Source organism: Lepus europaeus, chromosome 6, assembly GCF_033115175.1.
Source record: "Lepus europaeus isolate LE1 chromosome 6, mLepTim1.pri, whole genome shotgun sequence".
Lineage (NCBI taxonomy): Eukaryota > Metazoa > Chordata > Mammalia > Lagomorpha > Leporidae > Lepus > Lepus europaeus.
The window spans coordinates 12,418,666-12,444,963 of NC_084832.1; the positions used below are offsets into that span (position 1 = coordinate 12,418,666).

Below are 26,298 nucleotides of genomic sequence, written 5' to 3' on the forward strand. Positions count from 1 at the left end.
CGGGAGTGCAGTGGAGGATGGCCCAAGCCCTTGGGCCCTGCACCCGCATGGGAGACCAGGATAAGCACCTGGCTCCTGGCTTCAGATCAGCGCAAAGCGCCAGCCGCGGCGGCCATTGGAGGGTGACCCAACAGCCAAAGGAAGACCTTTCTCTCTGTCTCTCTCTCACACTATCCACTCTGCCTGTCCAAAAAAAAAAAAAAAAAAAGTTGTCTAATGAATTGATATAAAAGATAATTCACAAATGTTTTGTCTTTTGAGGTTGCATATTTCTATGAAGATTCTGAAAGTATTTATATACATAAAATTTGGTACTTAATACCTTTTACCAAGATATTTAGAGCATGATCAAGAAAAAAAAAAATGGTTGCAAAACTACTTAGTGCTATACTCAATCAAGGCAGAACCATAAAAGGAATGTCTCAATCACATTCATGATTTTTTAAATTAAATTTACATAAGTGTAATAAAATATTCATGTGCCATTTCTATATTTCTCCTAATACCAGGAGTTCTACACAGCATCCACACAAGTCCCAAACTCACACTCCAGAACACTGAGTTTGAAATCAACAAACAGTGGATTGGCCGTTTCAATGCTATCCCTTTCTGATAACTGCTCTCATTGCTCGAATGTGTTTTAGAATACTGTTTTTAAGTCTTCATGGGTAACTTTTAATATCTTCCGTGGTGGCATACTTCTGGCCTTCAGTTTTGGAAAATGCCATAGTTTTGTGATGCTGAGATGGGAATAAGATGGAAACAATCAGTAACAGCTAAGAAACAAGGCAGAAAGACAAGCCTGAGATGCTACAAATTCTTGGGTGGAATATTGAAACAAGACACCAAAAGAATCTGTGGCTTTGGTACAATTTTAAGCTTGAACAGTCTAAATTGACTTCATCTATCTTTAAGGGCAAAAAATAATGAGTTTACGGTTTCTCCCACCGATCAGGATGACAGAGCAAAGAGATGCTAACCTGGGCCTGAGCAAGAATCTCCAGCCCCCAAATCACTGCCTCCTGGTGCTGGCTGACAGCACAGGCCCCGAGGGTCACTGGAACGGCGGGCAGAGAAGAGAAGAGCCACCTGGCTGGTGGTGCAGCCCAGGGCCAAGACGCTGCTGGCAAGGAGGGGAAACAGCATTGTTCTCAGGCACGTGAGTAGCTCTCTTCATGAAATGTGAAAGCTTCAGGATCATTACAGAAATAGAAGTAGGGTACATTTGAAAAAACATCATTTCACCATGGAGAATCTATCTTCAGCCCTTCACGGCATTCATCGAAAAGCACTGGAGACAAAGCAAACCAAGCACAATCATTTTGTCAATGGCTTGGCTTGGCTTTGCTTTTCAAGTCAATCTAAGCTTCTGAGCCAACCACCTACACCTACCCTGCCACCATGTTCAGTCACTGGCATTCCTGTGCCAGGGCTACAGAACTACCCTACAAGTTGAAGCCAACTAGGCAAACAGCGCTGCCTTCATGGCTTGGCAGAGCGAGATCTATTCCACAGATCTCAGACCGCCGCCACCAACCAGTACAGACACAAAAGGAACCGCGGCGAGGAAAGCTATGTTTTCTTAATAATAACAGTTGTATAAACATAAGGTCTTCTCAGTTGAAGGGAAACCAACATCACAAAGCAGTAAAACACAGAACCCTAAACCCCTCTTTCTTTGAAGAAATCCGTTTGAAGCGAGGTGTTTCTAGTTATGGGTGAATGAAATGAGAATTCAGCCGCAACAAACGGACATCCAGTCCTACGGAGGACTAATTAAATCCATCTGAAAGGCTGCATCTCAAATCGCCGCACACATTTCAAAGGAAGCGCTCCTCTGCTGTTTGTGAAGACATCAAACCACGCAGTCGCAGCTGATGCACATCTAGGCTCTACCCTGTGCTACTTTTATGGACTACAAAGCTCCGTGGAGTCCTGTTAAGAGTTTACACTATTTTCATTGCTGAGAAATCAGTTACACCAGAACATTTGTACTTGTCACTATCTGAAATTGCTTCTTGGCCTCTTACTCTGGTTTTGTAGATATTCTGTAAGATCTCAAGTGGAGGGAGGGAGGGAGGGAGGGATTGGATTGATACTTAAGTGTTTTATGTATTTGTTGATTAGAAGTGGTCAAAAATTTATAAAAGAATTAGCCATGGTTGCAGTTAACTTTTTTTTTCTGGTACATAAAATCAGAATTTTGATGTTAAGACTCTTCAGTAGTTAATAAAAGTCAGCAGGAGGAGCTGAAAACTTTAAAAACTTGGTTTGCCAAAAATATTTCAAGTAACAGCCATTATTTGGGCTGTGAAGTGGTAGAAAAACTTGGAAATTCCAAATAGAATAAAGCCGTCTTCGTGTCTGTATTCCCAAAGCTTTCAAACTTTCTGTAATTGGTTATGGTGAGCTCAGATCATACTGAGAATTCACATTTTTTTCTTAAGGAATATTAGAAGATGTGACAATAGGTGACAAGCTCTCTAAATAGAAGGAATTCAATGTCTCAACTTTCTTTTCCTCCAAATATAAATAAAAGCAACACCATCCACATAGTGGCTAAAATCTAGTTTCTTCCCAATACAGAGGATCTCATTCAAGAGAGAAAGACCAGCTCTTGGGAGCCAGCCTCTGGCTCCCCTCTGGTGGGAATCAGCCAAGCCCAGTGGTGCCCCAGGGGAGCCAAATTCCTCCAAGTTTTGAAAATTTGAGCCTTTTTTTCTTCAAATGGAAATTCCTGAGAGCACTGACCAGATTCTGTTGGGGAGCTACTTCTCAGGCATTCAGATGCTGGAACTGTACTAACTGCCTACCTCTTCTGTCCCCGAGGCCCCAGGAAGATTCCAGGTATTCCACCACAGCTTAGTAAATGAACTCACGAGATTTCAGTTCAGATGAAACTTATAGAAGAGAATAAATTTCTGGAAACAAATACACAATGCTGTATAACCCACACCATACTTTTTGAATACTGAGATTATTTAATTTTTATTTCTTTCATTTTATTTGAGAGACAGCGAGAGAAATCTGTCCACAGGTTTGCTCCCCCTCCTCCCCCCCCGCCAAAGGTCAACAACAGCTGGGGCTGGGTCAGGCCATAGCCAGGAGCCTGAAACTCAATCTGTATCTCCCATGTGGGTGGCAAGGGTCCAGTACTTTCATTGTCATCTGCTGCCTCCCAGGGTGCACATTAGCAGGCAGCTGGGTAGGAAGTAGAGCCATGAGTTGAATCCAGGCCCTCTGATACAGGACACGGTGTCGCAAGCAGCGTCTTAGGTGCTGTGACGGTTGCCCACTCTGATATTATCTATTTTCAAATCTTGCTTGGAATTGCACACTCAAGAATTCACATTTGTGGACAAGTGTTGTAGTTCAGCAGGCTAAGCTACCACCTGTGACACTGGCATCCCATGTGATTGCTAGCTTGAGGCCCAGATGCTCCACTATGATCCAGCTCCTTGCTAATGAGCCTGGGAAAGCAGCAGCAGATGGCCCAAGTGCTTGGGACCCTGACACCCACATGAGAGACCTGGATGGAGTTCCAGGCTCCTTGCTTCAGCCTGGCCTACCCTAGTCATGTGGGGAGTGAACCAGCCAATGGAAGCTTGCCCTCTCTCTCTGACGTTGCCTATCAAATAAATCAATCTTAAAAAAAAAATTTTACATTCAATAATAGAAATTACCCACAAAAGGGGTTGAATCCAGTATAAAAATTGCCAGTTACGGAAATAAATATATATTCAATTCAAATGGGTACCAATGAAAGCACTAAACATATTAAGAATAAAGTATAAAAGAGTAGCTGAAGGGCTGATGCTGCGGCGTAGCCAGTAAAGCACCATATGTGGGCCGGTTCAAGTCCCAGCTGCTCCACTTCTGATCCAGAATTCTGTTATGGCCAGAGAAAGCAGCAGCAGATGGTTCAAGTCCTCAGCCCACTGGACCTACATGGGAGACCTGGCTTCTGGCTTCAGATCAGCCCAACTCCAGCCATTGCAGGGAGTGAACCAGTGTATGGAAGACTCTCTCTCTGCCTCTCTCTCTCTGCCTCTCTGTAACTCTACCTTTCAAATAAATAAATAAACCTTATAAAAGAATAGCTGAATTGAAATAAAATTTAAATACCTTCCTAAATTTACGATAAAGCATGATATAATCTACCAACATATGTGGATTACATAGTTTCCAAGTGTATTCAGTATCACTGCTGTTAATCATTTGTAACTAACTTAATGAAACGTTTAAGCAAGAGCAAATGTCAAAGGGCAGGACGCCCCCACATCAACACCTTGGCATAGATGATTTTCAGCTGAGGGATTCTGGGAAGCAGCAGGTGCAGGAGGGGCTCTCTGACTGTCCTGTGCAGCAGGTGCAGAAGCGGCTCTCTGACTGTCCGGTGCAGCAGGTCCTGAGACCTCCAGTGGGAGGTGCCCTCCCTGTCAGGTGGAGGAGGATCTGAGCGCCCAGGCCCGGCTGACCCCCAGTCAGCTGCTCTTGGTCGCGCCCCTCTCTGTCCCGCCCCGCTCTCCCATCCTCTCCACCCCTTGCCCCATCTCGTACCAGAGCAGCAGGCTTCACAGCTTCTTCAGTTCTTATCTAATGGAAGCTCCCGGCAGGGAAAGTCTCCATCACACAAACGCCTGTGCTCCCCTCTCATCTTCTGTGTTCTGTGATGGGGACCCAGCCAAGAACTGAGAAGGGTAGAGGGGGAAATATTTTCTTCCCCTACAATAGGTGACAGAAAAGAACCGAGATAGGCAAGGATTTATTTGAATGGGCCAGATGCCAGTCTGCTGACAAAATACACCACACTGACACTACTTCACGGTCTGTACATGAAGGCTTTGCACCTGTGCTCCAATTTCCATTGCTGATCAGCTTTTACTTTTTTAATTAATTTATTTGAAAGGCAGAGTTACAGAGAAAGAAGGAGAGTGAGAATGATCTTCCATCTACTGGTTCACTCCTCAAACGGCCTCAGTGTCCAGGGCTGGGCTGGGCAAGGCTGAAGCCAGGAGCCAGGAGTTTTTTCCAGGTCTTCGATGTGGTTATAGATGCCCAACCATTTGGGCCAGCTTCCACTGCTTTCCCGGGTGAATTAGCAGGGAGCTGGATGAGAAGTATAGCAGCTGGGACTGGAACCAGCAGCCATATGAGATGCTAACACTGCAAGCAGTGCTTTAACCCACTATATCACAACACTATCCCTGATTAACTCCTTAATTCCTCCCAAGATATTGCTTTTGGGGCCAACACTGTGGCACAGTAGGTTAAGTCTCTGCCTGCAGCACTGGCATCCCATATGAGCACGAGTTTGAGTCCTGTCTGCCCCACTTCCATCCCAGCTCTCTGCTTTGGCCTAAGAAAGCAGAAGGTGGCACAAATCCTTGGGACCCTGCACCTGTGTGGGAGACCTGGAAGAAGCTCCTGGATCTTGGCTTCGAATCAGCCCAGCTCCAACCGTTGAGGCCATGTGGGGAGTGAACCAGTGGGTGGAAGACCTCTCTCTTTGTCACTGCATCTGTAACTCTGCCTTTCAAATAAATAATTTTTTTAAAAAAATATTGCTTTTTACCTATATCCAGATATAATATTGAGTTTGCTTTAATAGCTAACTTTTAAAAAACACATAACTGAAACTAATCAGCTCATACATAGTTACCTAAATTTTCTTTTTAAGAGACTGTAATCATGTAACTATGGGCAGAGGGCAAATGCCTTTTATTTTTTTTTCCAATGATTTATCTATTTATTTGAAAGAGTTACACAGAGAGAGAAGGAGAGGCAGAGAGAGAGAGAGAGAGAGAGAGAGAGGTCTTCCATTTGCTGGTTTACTCCCCAGTTGGCCGCAATGGCTGGAGCTGCGCCGACCTGAAGCCAGGAGCCAGGAGCTGCTTCCGGGTTTCTCACGTGGGTGCAGGGACCCAAGGACTTGGGTCATCTTCTACTGCTTTTCCAGGCCATAGCCAAGAGCTGGATCAGAAGTGGAGCAGCCAGGTCTCGAACCAGTGCCCATATGGGACGCTGGCACTGCAGGTGGCAGCTTTACCTACTATGCCACAGCACCAGCCCCAGGGCAAATGTCTTTTAAATTTCTTTTGTTGTTACTTTTAAAATAAATTATATTAACACTTTGTCTTTTCCTAAGAATCTGAGGAAATGTGAAATACTCCAAAACACAGCAAATGTTTTTTGAATCCTAAAATAAATTTAGCAAGTAAATATTTTATAAATTTAAATATGGATTTAATTTGTCCTCAAAACTATTAAATAACTGCTAAATAACATTCTGTTAAAAATGTACTTCACACTGACAGTTAGAAAGTAACACTTATTAGAATAGCTAAACCTCAGGGGCTGGCACTGTGGTGTAGTGGGCAAAGTGCCTGTTGGATGCCCATATGGTGAAAAGGTGACTTCACTGAATAGTTAATGATACACATGATATACAAAATTGAAAACATACCTTTTTCTGTGTAAAGGATGTGAAAACTTCCAATCAAAATATGCAATGTCTATTCATCCCATCCTAATAGATTCACAAAAGGAGTCTGCTTCCTTCAAAAGCACCCAAGAGGTGTAGCAAGCAAGCTTTTTCGTGGAAAGAAATGCTTTTCAACCCCACTAGTATATTTTGAGACAGTCTTATGAAAAATCTCTAATGATCAATCGTATTCAATAGAATATACTTTTACATTGCTCCTATAAGACACAGCTAGAGCAACAAACCATCTCAGGATGAAACCAGAACCCACGGTTTCAAAGGCCTTTGACATGTGTCTTGTCTCCACTTTTGTTTCCATCATTGCTCCTTTTCGGTATCATTTGTTGAAACTTCTTCCTCTGCCCATCCTTGAAATCTCAGAGTTCCTCAGTTCCATCTTCCCTGGTCCCCTTCCCCTCTCTCTCCACCTGCTCCACCCAGCCTCTCCTTCAGCTGCTGTTTCTACTACTAGAGATCAAACCTCTACCCTAACTCTCTCCTGGGTCGCCTCCCCCCAGTCAAATCGCACAGACCCCTCAACAACACGTCGGAAAGTATCCTCCTCTTTCTTGACTTCCTCTGTACACCACATTTCAGCAAAAGGTACCACCATCTAATCAGCAGCTCAGATAGGAATATCCTCACCTCCCCTCTCTCTTCATCTACACATTCAATCACAGGGCTGTTGCCAAACAGCTGACAGCCTCTGTAAGCTCAGGAACTGGGAGGACTCCTGGTTCTGAGTCCCTGCTCTGCCACTAGCTCTCAGTCTTGGAAGAAAACAGCTACCTTCTCTGTGCCTCAGCTTCCCTACAGCTGTAACAGGAGTAACACCATGACACTCTTAAAAAGTCGTCGAAAATGAAACTGAAACCTAAGTTCATTCTGGTACAAAAAGATTGAAATATATGCATAATTTTTTCATAATATGCATTTTTTGCTGAACTTTTTGAAGATCTCTTAGAGTAATGCTGAGACCTTCTATGAAGGTCCTACATGTTACCTGTAATTATTATTAAGTGACATTGCATGTGGGTCACTTAGCTCAGTGCTTGCCACATTTTCATGTTCAATAAACACGAGTATTAGCTAAATACACATTGGTTTTGTCATCATATCCATGTCTAGCTAATTCCACACCCTCAATCTCTAGCATACGGATCCATTTTTCTCTACCACCCACACCCCTGCATTGAGAATCTCATCTCCCAGCACGCACTGCTGCTTCCACAGCCTTCTAGCAGGCCTCCCTCATGCTACAGCCTCACACAACCTGTTCACCAGGACACAGACACAGGGACTTTCTTATTTTTAGATTTATCTATTTATTTATTTGGAAGGCAGAGAAAGAGAGAGAGAGAGAGAGAGGGAGGGAAGGAGAGACAGAGAGAGAGAGATTTGGCATCACTAGTCTACCTCTCAAATGGCTGCAGTGGCCAGGGCTGGACTAGGGTTGAATGCAGGAGCCCAGAACTCCTGAGCTTCCCATGTGGGTGCAAGGACCCAGCCACTTAGGCCATCTTCCACTGCCTTCCCAGACATATCAGCAGGGAGCAGAATCTGAAGCAGAGCAGCCAGGACTTGAATTGGCACTCTGATACGGGATGCCAACATCGAAAGCTGTGGCTTACCACACTGAACCAGAACACCAGCTGCCACAGCGATCTTTCTTACTGGCTGCTGGGTCAGTCTTCCAGCAAGAGGGCCTTGCGTGGCTCCGTCCACGCCTCCAGATCAATACAGCCGAGGCTAACACAGCTGATGGCCTCCGAGGGCTCAGGCTGCTCTCCCCACCTCCTCCCTGTCTAGCTCTTCTTCCACTGCACAGAGGCATGGCACGTTGTTTTGGGTCCCATTACACTTCCTATATACTCACTTGCCTTCAAAACCCTGACCCCTTGCCCTGGCCACCCCATCTACCTGTTTCATGTCTCACCATGGCACTGTCTCCTTCCTAAAGCTTCCCCAACCATAGCCAGGACCTCCCCTGTCACCAAATCGCTTGCCCCACGTGACTGGCACAGCCTTTGTCCTTGCCACACTCAACAGGGGACAATCTCTCTCTGTGGATCTATGTGTCACCCGACTTGGTTACCACTTTTCCAACACCTAGGTCATAAGATATACTTAATAAATAGCGAGTACATTATGTTACAATGCAAATGATAAATGCATTGTGGCTAAAAATATATCAAAAAGTCATCAAAGGCTGAGTCATTCAGCAAAAGCATTTTAACAGAGTGCTTCACTGTTCATTTTACTTATAAATAAGTTTGCATGTTGGATCACTCCTTTTTAATTCTATCAGTTATTAGCAGACACTAGCCTTGCTTATATGATCCTTTGACACTTAATCCTATCATGATCAATTATGAACTTAAGCTGATCACTTTAACTAGTAAGATGGCATTGGTACATGCCACCTTGATGGGAATGAATTGGAATCCCCTGGCTCTACCATTAGGGGTAAGTCCAAGTGAGCATATACCGAACTGTACATCTCCTCCCTCTCTTATTCCCACTCTTATATTTAACAGGGATCACTTTGCAGCTAAATTTAAGTGCTTAAGAACAATTGTGTGTTAATTAAAGAGTTTAACCAATGGTATTAAGTAGAACAAAAAGATACTAAAAGGAATAAAATAGTAAGTTGTTCCTAGACAGTCAGGACAAGGGCTGATCAAGTCATTGTTTCTCATAGTGTCCATTTCACTTCTACAAGTTTCCTTTTAGGGACTCATAGAATGGCAGATGTCCTAAACAGCACTCTGGCCTCAGAATCAGCCCTTAAGGCATTCGGATCTGGCTGAAGAGCCCATGAGAGTATTTTAAGCCTGGAAAGCCAAGACACTCTGGCAAAAAACAACAACAACAACAACAACAACAACAAAAACCAAAAACAACAACAACAGAAAAAAAAACACCCTAAATGAAAGATCTCTGTGAGTGAGATCCCAGTGGAAAGAACAGGCCATCAAAGAAGGAGGTACCATTCTCTGAAGGAAGGAGAGAACTCCCACTTTGAATATGGCCTTGTCTAAATAAGATCGGAGTTGGTGAACTCAAGAGGCTTCCATAGCTTTGGCAGCTCATGACAAGAGCCATGGGTGATTACTGATGCCATAAATAAGAGTGTCAATTGTTATATCAACAACAAGAATCACTGTGCACCTACTCCCCATATAGGATCTCTGTCCTTAATATGTTGTACTATGCGAATTAACGGTAAAACTACTACTCAAACAGTACTTTATACTTTGTGTTTCTGTGTGGGTGCAAACTGTTGAAATCTTTACTTAGTATATACTAAATTGATCTTCTGTATATAAAGATTATTGAAAATGAATCGTGATGAATGAGATGGGAGAGGGAGTAGGAGATGGGATGGTTGCGGGTGGGAGGAAGGTATGGGGGGAAAAGCCACTATAATCCAAAAGTTGTACTTTGGAAATTTATATTTATTAAATAAAAGTTGAAAAAAATTAAGTTTGCAGGGCTAGGACTATCAAACAGAAATGAACAGAGTAAATTTTAATACTTTTTGTCATAAAAATTTGATCAATGCTCCAAACAGGCTACAAAACAAACTGAGATATTTTATAAAGATTTCTAAACTTGAGCTAAGCTAAAGCTAGTTTAGCTACTCCTACCGAGTATCTAAGATTGACTTAAAAATATTATCTCAAATAAAATTACTCAGAAGCCACAGGATAATACTAATAATCACTTGAAGTCTTAATTATAGTATTTGCCAACTCTAATATGATAACAACCAAAACCATTCAGTGTTTTTCATTTCCAAAGTAAATGCATTTTATAATTTATTTTTGTTCCTCACTTAGTGCCATAACAAGTTATTTGAGTATGGAGCACAACACGACTGTGTCATTTAAGAGGGTACAGGTGCAGCTGTGCACCCAATTAGACAAGCAATTTTCCAGATTACACGGGCAGGATCCTCACATTTGTATGAAAATTCAGTCCTCTGGTTCAAAAGCAGAGGAGGAGACCCACTGAACAAGGCTGCACTGAAAAAGTAAACATATCAAGCTGTGCGAGGTTACTCTTCAGACTTGATTTTCTACAACCTTGTTTATCTGACACCCTCCCATCAGATGTCAAGCTGATTTGAATGAGTTTGCTCTGATAGGATACTCCCTAGCTTAGAGTAAGGAAGTCACATGGATAAAACAGGCAAATTTGAAACCCCTTTCCTTAAAGCAAAAGTAGAGGGGAAACCATCCCATCCGCTGTAACATTCCAATGATGTTTCAGAACCAATAAAACTGCTACAAATTCTGAGCCCCTGAACAAAACTTCTGGAGTAAGAGTGCTACCTTTTGTAACAAATTCACTCAGTATCATGCATTCCTCTAACTCCTCTATGGAGTGATCTCTGAAGGTCGTTCACACTTAGAGACAAGGAAAAACAGGTGCCTGCTAGAAGGACTTCTCAGATCTCCTTAGACCCAACTTCCACACTCTGGCCCATGTTACAATTCTTTCTTTGCTTTCTCCAACTCGGAACAGTCCCTATGCAAGCCTATGAAGTGATCTCCAGCAACTACTTCTAAAGTCAGAGTGCTAGTGAAGGAGTTTCAGTTGCACTGTGTGTACTCACATACCTACACAGGACCAGAATTCAACTTTAAGCTTGGTGCCAGTCCGACTGCTTCCCCACAGCCAAGGCACTGGAGAAGCTTCGTGGCAAGTAATTACAACTCCATTGTTTCCACGGTCCCACATCCCCCCTGCCCAATTTTTAAACATTAAAAAAAAAAAATAGGTAATACACATGTGGGGTTCAAAATTCAACAATCAATAAAAAGAAACATGCTACAAGGTATGTACCCTTGTCATTCCGTCATGGAGTCAGCCCTCCAGCTCCCCTAATCAAAGGCAACCATGGTTACCAGGTTCTTGTGGCTCCTTCTAAAGATACTCTATGTATATAACAAGCGCAAACACAAGAGTTTTTGTTTACACCAATGAATGTACTTTGCTTTTGTCACTTAACAAAGCAGCACCCAGAAAATGCTCAGAGCCCTCACAGCACTCGCTCAGTATTCCAAGACTGTGAATGTACCCTGCTGACATAATTAGCCCAGTTTGCTGTGCATACTGGCTGTTTCCAATATTCTGCTATTAGAAACAACACTGCCCAGAATATTCTTGCCCATATCCTCCAAGTGAGTATAACTTACAATGTAAATTCATTGTGTCAAATTGCTCTCCTGGAAGGTTTTATCAGTTCATATTCCTGGAACCCACAGTGTATGAGAGCTGCTTTTTCCATAACCTTCTGAAATTTTCACATTTTCCAAAGTGAACGTAGTAAACAGTATTTTACTATAATTTAAACTTGAATTTGATGAAATTGAAAGTGAGTTAGTATGTTCTTCATATGTGCAAGAGCTACTTATGTTGCCTCTGCTGCAAATCATCTTTGAAATTTTCACTTAGGTTATTGGTCATTTTCCTATTGATTTGTAAGAGCTCTTCATATGTAAAGGGAATTTTCCTTTTCTAACTAAAGAGGGCTACATATTTTCTCTGGGGTTTGTTGTTTTCTCTGTTGGCATACAAGGGGTTTGTATTATTTGCAGGCAAATTTTACATTATTTTACTTTTTACCAGTACCTTCATTTATTTTCCTAATTTTCTCAAATAAAGAAAACAAACATTCTTGTGAAAGTGAAGGAATTCACGTTTACATAATTGCAATATTACGTGTTTCTTTTAGAAGCTCTATTGACAACTAGATATTTTCCTCAAAACAATTTTTTTGCTGTTATGTGTACTTTTTAAAACTGAGGGGAACAAGTCTAACTGAAAGAATATACCCAACAAATAGTTTACAAAATCGTAACACTCAACTGGTGTCAAAAGGGGAAAACAGAAAAAGCTTTAAATATAAAACATAACTTTTAAAAATATATCTCAATTTTTCATTATTTATCATATCCTAAAACTCAACTTTGCAAAAAGGATTATAGTCCTTCATTATAACCTCCTAATGGTACTGAGTGTTCACTTGTAAAACAAGATTTATTTGATAGGCAAAGTAATAGAGGTGCTGGGTGGGTGAGGGGAGGGAGAGAGAGAAACAGACAAAAGATATCCTCCATCTGTTGGTTCACTCCCGGAAAGGCCGCAATGGCCAGGGCTGGGTCATGCAGAAGCCAGGAGCCTGGAACTCCATCTGAGAGATAGAGGAGATGGAGGACATAGGGATAGGGATAGGGAGAGAGAAGGAGAGAGAGAGAGGGAGGGAGAGAAGGAGGGAGAGAGAGAGGGAGAGAGGGAGGAAGGAAGAGAAAGAGGGAGAGAGAGAGAATCTTCCATCTGCTGCTTCAGGCTCCCCGCCAAACCCAGCAACAGCCAGGGCTTGGGCTTGGCAAGGCCTAGTTCAGGAACCAGGAACTCCATCTCCCACCTGGATGACAGAAGCCCAACCACATCAGTCATTATTCACTGCCTTCCTGGATGAGCATTAACAGGAAGCTGGGTCAGAAGCAGAGCTGGGACTCAAACCAGCTATTCTAATGTGGGATACTGGAGTCACAAGTGGCATCTTAAACCTCTCTGCCAAATGTCTGTCCCTCATAGATAATTTTTAAGATTTATGAACATACATTTATATGTATTTGAAAGGCAGACTGATAGAGAAAGAAGGAATGACAGAAAGAGGGAGATCTTCCATCTACCAGATCACTCCCCAAATGTCCATAACAACTGGGTTGGATAACGCCAAAGGAGGAGCCATGTAATCTATCTGGGTTTCTTGCGAGGGTGGCAGGGATCTAAGCACCTGAGTTATCACTTGCTTGTCCCGGGAAGCATTAGCAGGAAGCTGGATTGGGAGTGGAGCAGCTGGGACTCAAACGGGCACTCCAACATGGGATGCGGGTGTCTCAAGTAGCAGCTTAACCCACTGTGCCACACTGACTGCCAAAAGTTTTTTAAAAAAATAAGCTATTTAAAAACTTTTATAGGCCGGCACCGTGGCTCACTAGGCTAATCCTCTGCCTGCAGCACAGGCACCCCAGGTTCTAGTCCTGGTTGCTCCTCTTCCAGTCCAGCTCTCTGCTGTGGCCCAGGAGGGCAGTGGAGGATGGCCCAAGTGCTTGGGCCCTGCACCCACATGTGAGACCAGGAGGAAGCACCTGGCTCCTGGCTTCGGATTGGTGCAGTGCCAGCCATAGCGGCCACTGGGGAGTGAACCAACGGAAAAAGAAGACCTTTCTCTCTGTCTCTCTCTCTCTCTCACTGTCTAGCTCTGCCTGTCAAAAACAACAACAACAAAAACTTTATATGGTATAAACTGAAGTATAACATGGTGTAACTGGAGTATAAACTTGTATAGAAGGTAAACTTCAGGTTCTTTACATTAATATTTGACAATATGAGAAAAATTTATTTCATATAGAAGATCATTTACTGGCCTATTCTAAGTTCATTCAATTCTTGATTTTCATGAAGATGTTACACAAAAACACGTAAAGACTCCACTGAAAACCATGTTTTCCACAAACTCTTTCAACATCTAATGAAATTGTGGTGGAATGTTTCCTTCGTCAAGAAATCCAGAACAAAATAAACTGTGGTAGAAGAAAAGGGAGAATGTCGGTTGTATCAGAGAAAGAGAACTTCAAACAGCACAAATACAATTATTTCTTATTGTTTATCCATATGTAATTATTATTTGTTATTCTTACGTTCACCACCATAGTCTCTCATTGAAAAGAAAAATACAGGGTGGTAATTCAAGTGCTATGAACTCCAGAAAACATTTCCCTCCCTCCACCACAGGCATCCAGAGATGAGATGATTTTTGCATCAACCAAACATTAAGAAAACAAAATGAAAGCATAAAATCTTACTTATCTCAAATCCTACCTTGTTCTCAAAATTATATTTAATTGAATAAAACTTAAAAATCATTGCTAAAATAGCTATTTTGAATTCCAACACTTACTTGAGAAACACATTAATATCAATAAGAGGTAACAGGACTCTAACAGTGCTTTCTAACAGCTACTCTATTTCATTCATTCATTCATTCGGAGAGGAGACAGTGAAAATGAGCAAGCGAGTGGCAGACAGTGAGTTCCCATCTGCTGGTTCACTCCCTCCTTGCCCACAGATGCAGGGCTGGGCCATGCAAGGACAGGAGCCTGGCACTCAATCTGAGCCACCTATGCAGGTGGCATGAAACCAACCACTTGAGACAACTTGAGGGCTCCAGGGTGCACAATAACAAGAGGCTGGAGCAGATCCAGGACTCAAACCCAGGTACTCTGGAATGGAATGGTGGCAATCCATGTAACGGCTTAACCACTACACCTAATACCCATTCTCCCAACAGCTGTCTAATTTACACCAGCATCTCTAATTGGAGGAGACATAAAGTGCATGGAAAAATGGAATTAAAAAATGCAGGGGCTTGCATTGTGGCACAGCACTTGGGACACCAGCATCCTGTATGGGCTCCAGTTCGAGCCCCAGCTGCTTTGCTTCCAATCCAGCTTCCTGCTAATGTGCCTTGGAAAACATCAGAGGATGGTCCAGATATGTGGGTCCCTGCCACCCAGACCTGGCTGTTGCAGGCATCTGGGGGAGTACACCACAGGATGGGAGATCTCTTTCTCTCTTTCTCTATCCCTCCCTCTTTCTGTCAGTGCCACTATCAAATAATAAATCTTTTTTTAAAGGATGATGCACATTCCCATGAACTGTTTGAAGGCCTCCCACAGTAAATGCACTTTATAATTCACACATGTTCTTGTAATGCCTCTAATGACTGCTTCCAATGGTGTGACTGGAGCCCTAACTGCCAGTTTATCACTAAGAAAATTCCTTTTATCTTGTGACTAAACACCATTCTGGTTAGAAATAAACCTACTACTAATGAATAATATCAACTGTGACTTATCCACAGTCTAACAGAGCTAAATTTCCATGATTGTGCTTTCAGAACCTCAGTTTCCAAACTCACATGTAAATTGAGGCTAGTAACATCTGCCTATCAGGTTATCAAGTGAATGTGAAATGCTTACCAGTTCCTGGAGAGATAAAATTTCAGTCTATGTATACCAAAGTAATCAGCTGCTTCATAAAAATACCTTTCAACAGTCTAAAACAACTACCAAAAACAATTCCACTGGAAAGGGACAGAAAAATTCACATGTTATTGTTTATGGAAAGTAAATAATAGTAAGATTAAGAAAGCAGGAGTGGGTATATGGCCTAGCAAAAGGTGCTAATTAGGCTGCACCTGCATCCCACATTACAGCGCCTGGGTTCAATACCCACTTCCTACTCCTGACTCCAGCTTCCTGCTAACGCAGACCCCAGGAGACAGCAGAAATAGCACAAGCAACGGGGCTCCTGTTACCCATGTGGGAGACCTGGATTGAGTTTCCAGCCCCTGCCTTCAGCCCAGCCCTGTCCAGACTAGTTTATTACAGGTATCTGAGGAGTGAAACGAAAGAAGGAAGTTCTCTCTTTCTCTCTCAAATAAATAAATTAAAAAAAAAAAACACATTTTTATAGCATGAAATTAAAGTTATTTTTTTGAAGAGGTCTGAGTTCTCAACAAACTTTGCCTTCTCAAGCTCCCATATTCCAGTGCTTTTGAGGAAAGTCTTGTCTTAAATGCAAGCATCCAACATGACCTAAATTGTTACTCATTAGTGATATTCAGCCAGGCCTATCCTCCCCGCTGGCAGCAAAGGGCTTCTTTCTTTCTCACAGATTTAAGGGATCAAAATGCCCATTATGGCACTTATCATTTTATTCTAATTACTTCCAAGTCTTTCCTTTTTTTGGAAAAAGAAACATTTATTTATTTGAAAGGCAGAGTTAGAGAGAGAGAGAGAGAGAGAGAGAGAGAGAGAGAGAAAGAGAGAGAGAGACCGACCTTCCAGCTGATGGTTCACTCCCCAAATGGCCCCAACAGCCAGGGCTGGGATGAGCTAAAGCAGGGTTCCCAGAAACCCATCTGTGTCTCCCACACACTTAGCAGATGCCCAAACACTTGGGTCATCTTCTGCTTTTCCCAGGTGCATTCACAGGGAGCTGGATTGAAATGGAGCAGCTGGGATTAGAGCCGGCACTCATATAGGATGCCAGCATCCCAGGAAGTTGCTAAACCTGCTGAGCCACAATACCAGTGCCAGTGTACCCTCATTTTACTCCCATAAGTACATAGTGTTTACATGGATATCCCCAAGGCCATCTGCCTTTCATTCTTTTTTTTGGTCAACAAAATACTATGTTTATTGAAGTGATCTTTCATTGCTTTCTTCGCATATAGTTCTAGATGTTAAGTTTGGAGACCAAAGAAGTTAAAAACTTTTTAACGTGTTGTAAGAATGCAAAAATTATTTTGCAGAAAAGTTAAAAAAATATTTATAATTCCACTTAATTCATCTTCAAGTTGCTGATACCTAGCCCAGCAACAATTACTTGCAAAACATTATTTGATGTTATTTGGTGAGTAAAATATATATACCACAGCAACAAGAATATAAATGAATACCTATTTAAATATTCAAGACTCAGAGAGACTATTTTCCAAAGAGGCTATACCATTTCACATTCCCACCAACAGTATATGAAGGGTTCAATTCCTCCACATCCTTAAAAACATGCTATTATATAACTTTTTATTGTAGCCATCCTAGTAGGTACAAGTAGCTATTTCATTATGTTTTTTATTTTTAACTATTTATTTAGTTGAGAGAGAGAGGGCGAGAGAGAGAGAGAGAGAGAGAACGAGCGAGCTTCAATCCACCAGAGAGAGAGAGAACGAGCGAGCTTCAATCCACCACTTTACTCCTCAAATACCTGATGGCCAGGGATAGGCTAGGGCAAAGCCAGAAGTCATGAACTCAATTCAGGTCTCCCACGTGGGTGGCTAGAATCCAATTACTTAAGCCATCACCACTGCAAACTGGAGTCAGGAGTGGAGGTGGGTACTGAACCCAGGTCTTAACTGTTAATCCAAATGTCTACCCCTCATTATAATTTGACTTGCATTTTTTGTTTACTACATATTTTATTTGGAAATGTTTACACCAGAAGAGTGAAGCTAAAGCTTAGAGGCAGTGGTCTCATGATTTTAGACAGCATTAGTTTGTTGTAAGAGAGACATAGAAATCATCAATATGATGAAAGATTTCAGAACTTCAGTGGTATGGGCAGCTTCATCTGACGCCATTTCAATCAACATATTGTCAAAGAATGCCACCGTCTCTAAACTACTGTCCTCTGGAACTACTTTGGTGCCTCTATTTTCTGGAAGAACTTCATCTCCAACCCTCACACTCACTGGTTGAATCTCTCCACCCTTTTCTTTAGAGCCTGAGCCAACAGCTATTTCTGTTTGGAATACTTTTCCTTGAGATTTTTCTGCGAGGGAGCATAATGCCTCCTTTGGTTATGGTTTCTGTGGCAGTCCTTTCAACCAAGACCTGGTCAAAGAGCAGAGAAAATGGTTTAAATGTTTGTCTTGCCACGGCCCCAGAGCTGCAGCTCCCATGTGATCTTGCACGGCCACAAGAAGAGACCCACAGTCTGATCCCGACTTGCATTTTTTGATTCTTTATGATGCAAAGGATATTTTCATGTACTTTTCGGCATTATTTATATTCTCTGGAGAAATGTCTATTCACATTCTTTGCCCATTTTAAAATTGGGTTGTCTTTTTATTATTGAGTTGTAAATGCCCATTATATAATTCAAACACAAGTGCTTTGCCAGATACATAATTTGTAAACATATTTTCCCATTCTGCAGTTTGTCTTCAATTTCTGAATAGTGTTCTTTGAAGCAAATGTTTTTATTCTGATGATCAACTTATTTTTTCTCTTCCTGCTTGTGCTTTTGGCATCACACCCAAGACACCATTGCCATATGCAAGGTCATAAAGATGTTTTAGCTCTTATTTCGGTCCTTGAACCTCTCTGTGTTAATTTCTGTATATTAACTCAATATGACATGGGTCCAACTTCATTCTTTTACAGGCAGACATCCAGCTATACCTGTACCATTTGTTGAAAACACTACTGTTTCCCCCACTTCATTATTTTGGCATCTTTGTCAAAAATCAATTGATCAGGGTGGGCATTACTGAAGAGCTGGTTCAAAGATGTCTTTGTTTTATTTTCTTCTTTCTCTCTTTGCCTTTCAAGTAAGCATTTTTGAAAAATCAACTGACCATAAATGTATGGGCTTATTTCTGGGTTGTCAATTCTATTCTATTGATCCACGTCTGCCTTTACTAAGTATCACATTGTCTTGATTATAACACAGTTTTGAAGTGAGCAGTGAAAAGCAGAAATAGGTGAGTTATCCAACTTTTTAAAAAATGTTATTTAAAGACAGAGACATGGATGACAGACGCATAGAGATCTTCCAACTACTGGTTCACTCTGCAAATGCCCGCAACAGTCAGTGATGTGTGAGGCTGAAGTCGGGAGTCACCAACTCAATTCAGGTCTCCCAGGTCAGGGGCAGAGATCCCAGTACTTGAGCTGTCACCTGCCACCTACCAGGGTGTGCATTAAGGAACAAGCTGGATTGCAAGTGGAGGAATGGGGACTCGGAACCAGGCACTCCAACACAGGAAGCAGGAGTCCTAAGCAATGGCTTGACCTACTCCTCCACATCGCCTGCTCCATCTAACTATCATGCAAATTTGATTAATAAATAACTTGGTTTAAATTGAGAGAATAAAAGGATTCTAATTTAAACTGCAGGAAAGTTTATATCTCTGAGAAAGTCTGGTTTTACTCTTTCTATAAGAAGCAAAAAAATACTATTTTAGGAAGACAAACTAAAAAGAATTTTCAAAATGGGAAAAATTACTTTTACTGATCATTCAACATCTTTTGATTATGTAAGGTTTTGTTTGTTTTGTTTAGCCATTAGCACAAAGATAAACTTGGTATAGCAGAATTCAATAGCCTCTGAATCCTGGTTATTATTAAGTAGTAGATTACACTTAATGGCATCTTTTTTCAGTCCATTTCAAAATATTTTTTAAAAGATTTATTTGAAAAGCAGTTACTGGGGGGAAGGGGAGGACCAGCCAGAGAGAGAGAGAGAGAGAGAGAGAGAGAGAGAGAGAGAGAGAATGAGAGAGAGAGAGAGAATATCTTTCACCCATTGGTTCCATCCCCTAATGGCTACAACAGCCAGAAGCTAGGAGCCAGGAGTTTCATCTGGGTCTCCCATGTGAGTGGCAGGAGCCCAAGTGCTTGGGGCATTTTCTGTTGCTTTCCCAGGAACATTAGCAGGGAGCTGGATAAGAAGTGGAACAGTCAGGGCTGGCGCTGTGGCACAGCGGGTTAAAGCCCCGGTCTGCAGTGCCAGCATCCCATATGGGTGCTGGTTTGAGTCCCAGCTGCTCCACTTCCAATCTGGTTCTCTGTTGTGGCCTGGGAAAGCAGTAGAAGATGGCCCAAGTCCTTGGGCCCCTGCACCCACATGGGAGACCTGGAGGAAGCTCCTAGCTCCTCACTGGGATCGGCGCAGCTCCAGCCATTGCAGCCATCTGAGGAGTGAACCAGCAGATCGAAGAACTCTCTCTCTCTGCCTTTCCTTCTCTTGCTGTGTAACTCTAACTTTCAAGTAAATAAATAAATCTTAAAAAAAAGAAGTGGAACAGCCAAAACTTAAAATGGTACTCACGTGGGATACCTGTGTTGCCAGAGGCTTAACCTGCTGTGCCATGACGCTGGCCCCATTAACAAGGTCTTTACAAAAAAATTTCTATGTTGGGGCCAGCATTGTGCCTGGTAGCAGGTTAAGCTACTGCCTGAGATGCCAGCATCCCATAGGGGCACTGGTTTAAGTGCTGGCTGCTCCACTTCCAGTACAGCTCCCTGTTAATGTGCCTGAGAAAGCAGTGGAAGATGGTCCACATACTTGGGCCACTGCCACCCAGAAGGGAGACCTGGGTGAAGCTCCTGGCTTCAGCCTGGCTCAGATCAGTCCTGGCCATTGCAGCCATTTTGGGGGAATGAACCAGCAATTGGAAAATCAATCTCTCTCTCTTTCACTCTCCCCTCTCTAACTCTGCCATTCAATTAAATAAATAAATCTTTTAAAACAATGCTCCATCTCAGGGCCAGTGCTGTGGTGTAGTGGCTAAAGCCGCCGCCTGCAGTGCTGGCATCCCGTGTGGGCACTGGTTTGAGTCTCAGCTGTTCTACTTTCAATCCAGCTCTCTGCTATGGCCTGGGAAAGCTGTGGAAGATGGCCTAAGTCCTCGGGCCCCTGCACCCACATGGGAGACCCAGAAAAACTCCCGGCTCCTGGCCTCGGATTGGAGCAGCTCTGGCTGTTGCAGCCATCTGAAGAGTCAACCAGTAGATGAAAGATTCTCTCTCTTTCTGCCTCTCTGTAACTCTGCCTTTCAAATAAATAAATGAACCCCTTTATTTATTTTTTTTTTTTAAAAAAAAAGCTCTATCTCTAGCTTAGAGTAATAAAGGACACATAATTTAATATCTGGGCTTGTGCACAGTGGTTTTCTAGCTCATCAAGGGTCAGTATGAGACATGAGTCAAATTCTCTCCAAGTGCCGTGTCCAGTGCTTATCACCCATCTTGAGAGGCTTCTGAGTTTCTAAGCAATCTTCTCACATGTCAGGACCGCTCCGACGCTTTTCTTTGAAGCAGATTGTCTTTGCTATGAATTTAATCTTTCATAGTAATTAAGATGGTAAACATTTTAATCAGTTTCTTTAGCATTAACTATTTGGACTGTTTTGTGTTACACAGTATAACAGAAAAGCATAAAATATCTTAGAAATACAGATGTGAATCATGAAAATAATTATAAATAAAAATCAACATGCTTTCTACAGTTTTGGGTTTATCATGATGAGCTGAATCATATTTTCTCTCAGCGTCCAGCCACCTTTGTATCTCTTAATTAACTCTGCCACTGAAGCCGAGTAAACACTCACAGTTCTCCCTTCTGTAGCCTAAAAGCAAATAACAGTGCCACAGTGTGGAGAACTTCACGCCAACGAGCCCTTACTTACTACCACACACAGCTAACCTGCCTCCTCTGCTGATGGCAACGTCAAACCCAAGTAGCTCAACGCACACATGTCAGAAGAAGTGCTAGGGCATCATGAGAATATGCTTTTTAACAGGCCACTGGTGCCTCTCACAGTAGCTAAGCCAATAAACTCGGGAAGTACATTTTGACACCTGGACATTCTTAAGGAATTTTCAAAATAATTAATTTCAGAGGCAGAAGGAGAGAGGGAGAGGGAGAGGTGGGAGAGGGAGGTGAGGAGGGAAAGGGGGGAGAGAGAGGGAGGGAGCGGGAGGGGGGAGGGGGGAGGGGGAGAGAGAAAGGGAGAGGGAGAGGGGGAAAGGGAGGGGGAGGGGGAGAGGGAGAGGGAGAGGGGGAAAGGGAGGGGGAGAGGGGGAGAGGGAGGGGGAGGGGAGGGGGAGAGACAGGTAATAGATTCACAGAGGGAGCTCCCATCTGGTGGTTCACTCCTAGAACACCAGCAATGGCTGGAGCTGGGCTGGGCTGGGCTGCGCAGGAGCCAGGAGCTGAGAAACCAGTCCAGGTCCCGCTGGTGAGTGGCAGAGCCCCAGCTACTCTAGTCATCACTGGCTGTGTCCCAGGGTCTGCGTTGCTGGGAAGCAGGAATCCGGAGCTGGCGCAGGCACTCTGATACAGGATGTGGGCATCTTAATTGGCATTGTAACCTGAAGGACAAATGCTCAACCCTCAGGGAAATTTCTCTTTTTTAAAAATTTATTTATTTACTTGAAAGTCAGAATTACATAGAGAGGAGAGGAGAGAAGAGAGAGAGGTCTTCCATCCAATGGTTCACCCCCCAATTGGCCGCAATGGCCAGAGCTACACTGATCCGAAACCAGGAGCCAGGAGCTTCTTCCAGGTCTCCCACGCAGGTGCAGGGGCCCAAGGACCTGGGCCATCTTCTAGTGCTTTCCCAGGCCATAGCAGAGAGCTAGATCAGAAGAGGAGCAGCCAGGACTAGAACTGGTGCCCATATGGTATGCCAGTGCTTCAGGACAGAGCTTTAACCCACTGCACCACAGCGCTGTAATTTCGATTTTTTTTTTTTTTAAACAGCACCATTTTCCTCAAGGTCAAAAGTGAAGCAAGAGAGAATTCTCCAGGAAAAAATTCAAGACACCCCTGGAGCAGTCAGACCAGGCGTCTCTAGTTTTCCAAAATGGAATCCAAGGCAGGCACAAGGAAGTCACAGCTCTAAGAAGCCATCTGGGCAGTTTTCTTACTGGGGCAATGCCCTGCCTGGAGAAGTGCCTACGAGATCATCAGACTGCAGGGAGGCCTCAGCGGTGATCCAGCACAGAACTCATCATGCTGGAGTCTTCCCTTCCTTAAAGTTAACCTGCCGCCCGGAAAACGCTACCCTGTAACATCAATTCTCTGCACTACCCAATTCATGTGCTTTGCTATTCAAGGTGATATACAGTTAAGTGTCCACTCACAAAGCTATTTTTTTAGAAATAATCATACAGCTATGAGGAACATAAAAAATCGCATTTATCACAAAGTCTATCATAAAGTAACTGTTTAACTCTACCACTGCTTTCATTTTAAGAGAACAGTGCAAAGTATCTTTTAGTAAGCAAAGATTTATCAGTTATGGCATATGGAATGAATCACAAAATTAAAAGAAAAACCTTTACTGCGTGAACTGGTCTCATTTCTTTGTGAATCTGACCACCACACAAGCACATCAGTTTCTCCGGGGGCATTGTCTGGCACAGATAGCCACGTCAGAAGTAGATGGTGAGCAGCTGAATTCCCACGAATCCTTACCTTTGGTATTTTCTCACTTTGATCAACAAACTCCTATTCCTCCAGCCTCACCAGGTTTTACTTAAGCCAAGGAGCTTCAATTATCGACTGAAAGTCACTTGCTCTCCAAACACAATGACACTGCCATGCAACTCAGTTATCAAGAGGGAGATGTACAGAAAGACAACATTCATTATTCTAACTAGATAGCAGCTTCCCTGGGTTGAGGCCAAAAATACAGAAGCAGACAAAGTAAGTAGCAACTCGTAGTGGTATTTTTCTGGCAATCCCAAATCACAGATTCTAAACATCTCATTCATACTGTAAACACTGAAATCGCATTGTAACAGTTTCCATTATGGACCAGAATTCCACTAACGCACCTCTGTCATGGACACTATCTAAGGAGTTCAGTTCTCCATAGCAAAAAGAATGTCACCAGGAGGTCAACCCAGCCCCAGACTGTATCACAACATGGAATGAGTTCATGTTTTTCTGTGGCTTCAGATAACTTGTTTTAAAAGAACAGTCATGTACCACAGTTATCAAGCATGTGGAGGTACAAAGTGCTCTCCTCTTCAGCAGAGGCAAAAGTATTACTTCTCAGTAACACAAAAGAAAAATCAATCAGGTATCAGGAAACAGGTTGAGAAAGCAGTTGACTCTAGGGATATAGTTCCTAGTTAGCAAAAGAGAACCAGTGCTCCCCACTCACCTACAGCTTCCTCAACAGGAGGGGGCAGGTACACATCTCTGCCCTAATTCACAAAACTAGAGGCACTGAAGAGTTAAAAATGGGTTGAAAGACTCATAGATAATTCCAAGATCGCCAAGCATACCGAGAAATAAAACTCACAGAGAATGTTGATCCACTGTTTGAGGCTGTGACAGTATAATCTTCATCATGCAATTTTATTGAGAGCTCCCACTTAACCGTGTCCAATTTAACAACAGGAACTCTGAAGTAGAAAGAGAAGAAAGAGTTAGTCATTTTCATTATTCTCTCTCAATAAACTATTTTCCTTTGACATTAAGAGTGTGGGGTAAAACTGCCAAGAATTTATTTCAGAACACTTTATGTCACAAGGCTCCACTCTTGGAAAAAGCTTTCAGGTTTAAAATAGAGGTTTTTGTTTTCTTTTGTTTTTAAGAAGATACACCAAAGGCAACAGTAGTCATTTGGAGATAACCATGCTACCATCATTTATCCTGATTACCAACATCCATTCTGTGATTCTGATCTGCTTAATTATGATGGCCCTTCACAAATTATTCTTCCTCAAGCTATGCTATCCTTTCCAATATGTGGTTATTGTTAAGATAGTTTCATTTTTGGGACCGGCACTGTGGCGCAGCAGGTTAACACCTGAAGCGCTGGCATCCCATGTGGGCGCCGGTTCTAGTCTGACTGCTCCTCTTCCAATCCAGCTCTCTGCTGTGGCCTGGGACAGCAGAAGATGCCCCAAATCTTTGGGCCCCTGTACCCGCGTGGGAGACCCGGAAGAGACTCCTGGCTCCTGGCTTCAGATCGGCACAGCTCCAGCCACTGCAGCCAACTGGGGAGTGAACCACTGGATGGAGGACCTCTCTCTCTCTCTCTCCCTCCCTCCCTCCCTCTCCCTCTCTGCCTCTCCTCTCTATGTAACTCTTTCAAATAAATAAATAAATCTTAAAAAAAAGATAGTTTCACTTTTAATTAAAATACAATCCTTAAGCTTAAGCAATCCTTAAGCTTCAGAGACAGAAAACACACTATTGAATCAGCATGATTTGACTGAAGAAAAATATTTTGATTTAATTTCTTGGTAATCAACTAGACTAAAAATACATTAAGCAGTGGAAGCAGGGATTTAGCCTGCTGCCTAAAATGTCCACATCCCACATCAGAGTACATAGGTCTGTCTCTTGGCTCTGGCTCCTGACTCTAGCTGCCTGTTTAGGCATTTGCTGGGAGACAGCGGTGATGGCTCGAGTAATTGGGTTCCCAAGCAGGTGGGAGCTGCTGGCACAAGTGTGCACACGCTCTATCTACAAATCTTTCTCTATTTCTCAAACAAGATTCACTCAAAAAACCAAAATGAATGAACCCCCATGCATTATGCTACTTACAAAAGAGAATATAATAATATAGAATGTTCCTTCATAGTATCAATGGGAAAAAAAAAAATCTTGGTCTAGTAGCTGGGAAATAAACTATTTTTGTGAAAACATTACTTATTTCATAATGATAATCTGTTACTACAAATTTACCAAATTTTAAAAACTGATTTTAAAAAGTAATCAAATACCAATTTAATGAGCTCTTACATAACAGGATGATAAACAGCTTTGCCAAAACAAAATACAAACACAAAAAAGTAAAACCAAAAAACCTAAATGAATTATGAGTTCGACAAATACAAAGTGTTTGTCACTAGGTTTTGGGGCACCAAAGGAAAATAAGACATGGTTCTCCTGACTTTTGCAACACTGGTTTCTCCTGTCACCTGGAATACAAACTAGGGCTCTGTGTGTGTGTATGTTTGGACAATACCAGGATGGCCACATGGCTCCTTTCATTCATGTGATCAGTATCAAAAGGACCAGAAACCCAGTCCAATACAGTCCAATCTTGCCAATACTATATTCTAAAATATCTTTAGAATACAAACAGGCTTCCCACAATTTTCTTTAAAATAACAGAAATTTAATACTTGCAGATTTTACCCATCTTTTTTTTAAAAAAAATTTTTTTTTATTTATCTATTTGAAAGGCAGAGTTACAAAAAGGCAGAGACAGAGAGAGAGGTCTTCAGTCCACTAGTTTACTCCCCAAATGGCCAAAATGGCCAGAGCTGGGCTGATCTCAAGCCAGGAGCCTGGAGCTTCTTCCAGGTCTCCCACACGGGTGCAGGTACCAAAGGACTGGGCCTTCTTCTACTGCTTTCCCAGGCCATAGCAGAGAGCTGGATTGGAAGTGGAACAGCCAGGACCTGAACTAGTGC

The 26,298-nt window shown here is 42.6% G+C and overlaps 1 protein-coding gene across 1 annotated transcript in view; it reads right to left on the reverse strand.

Annotated features, from left to right (window-relative positions):
- Positions 1-26,298, reverse strand: part of PCCA (propionyl-CoA carboxylase subunit alpha) — a 433,859-nt gene that overhangs the window by 132,490 nt on the left and 275,071 nt on the right. Inside the window, exon 19 of the mRNA XM_062193969.1 lies at positions 24,171-24,273. Coding sequence (XP_062049953.1) covers positions 24,171-24,273 — 103 coding nt within the window. The remainder of the gene's footprint in view (positions 1-24,170; positions 24,274-26,298) is intronic.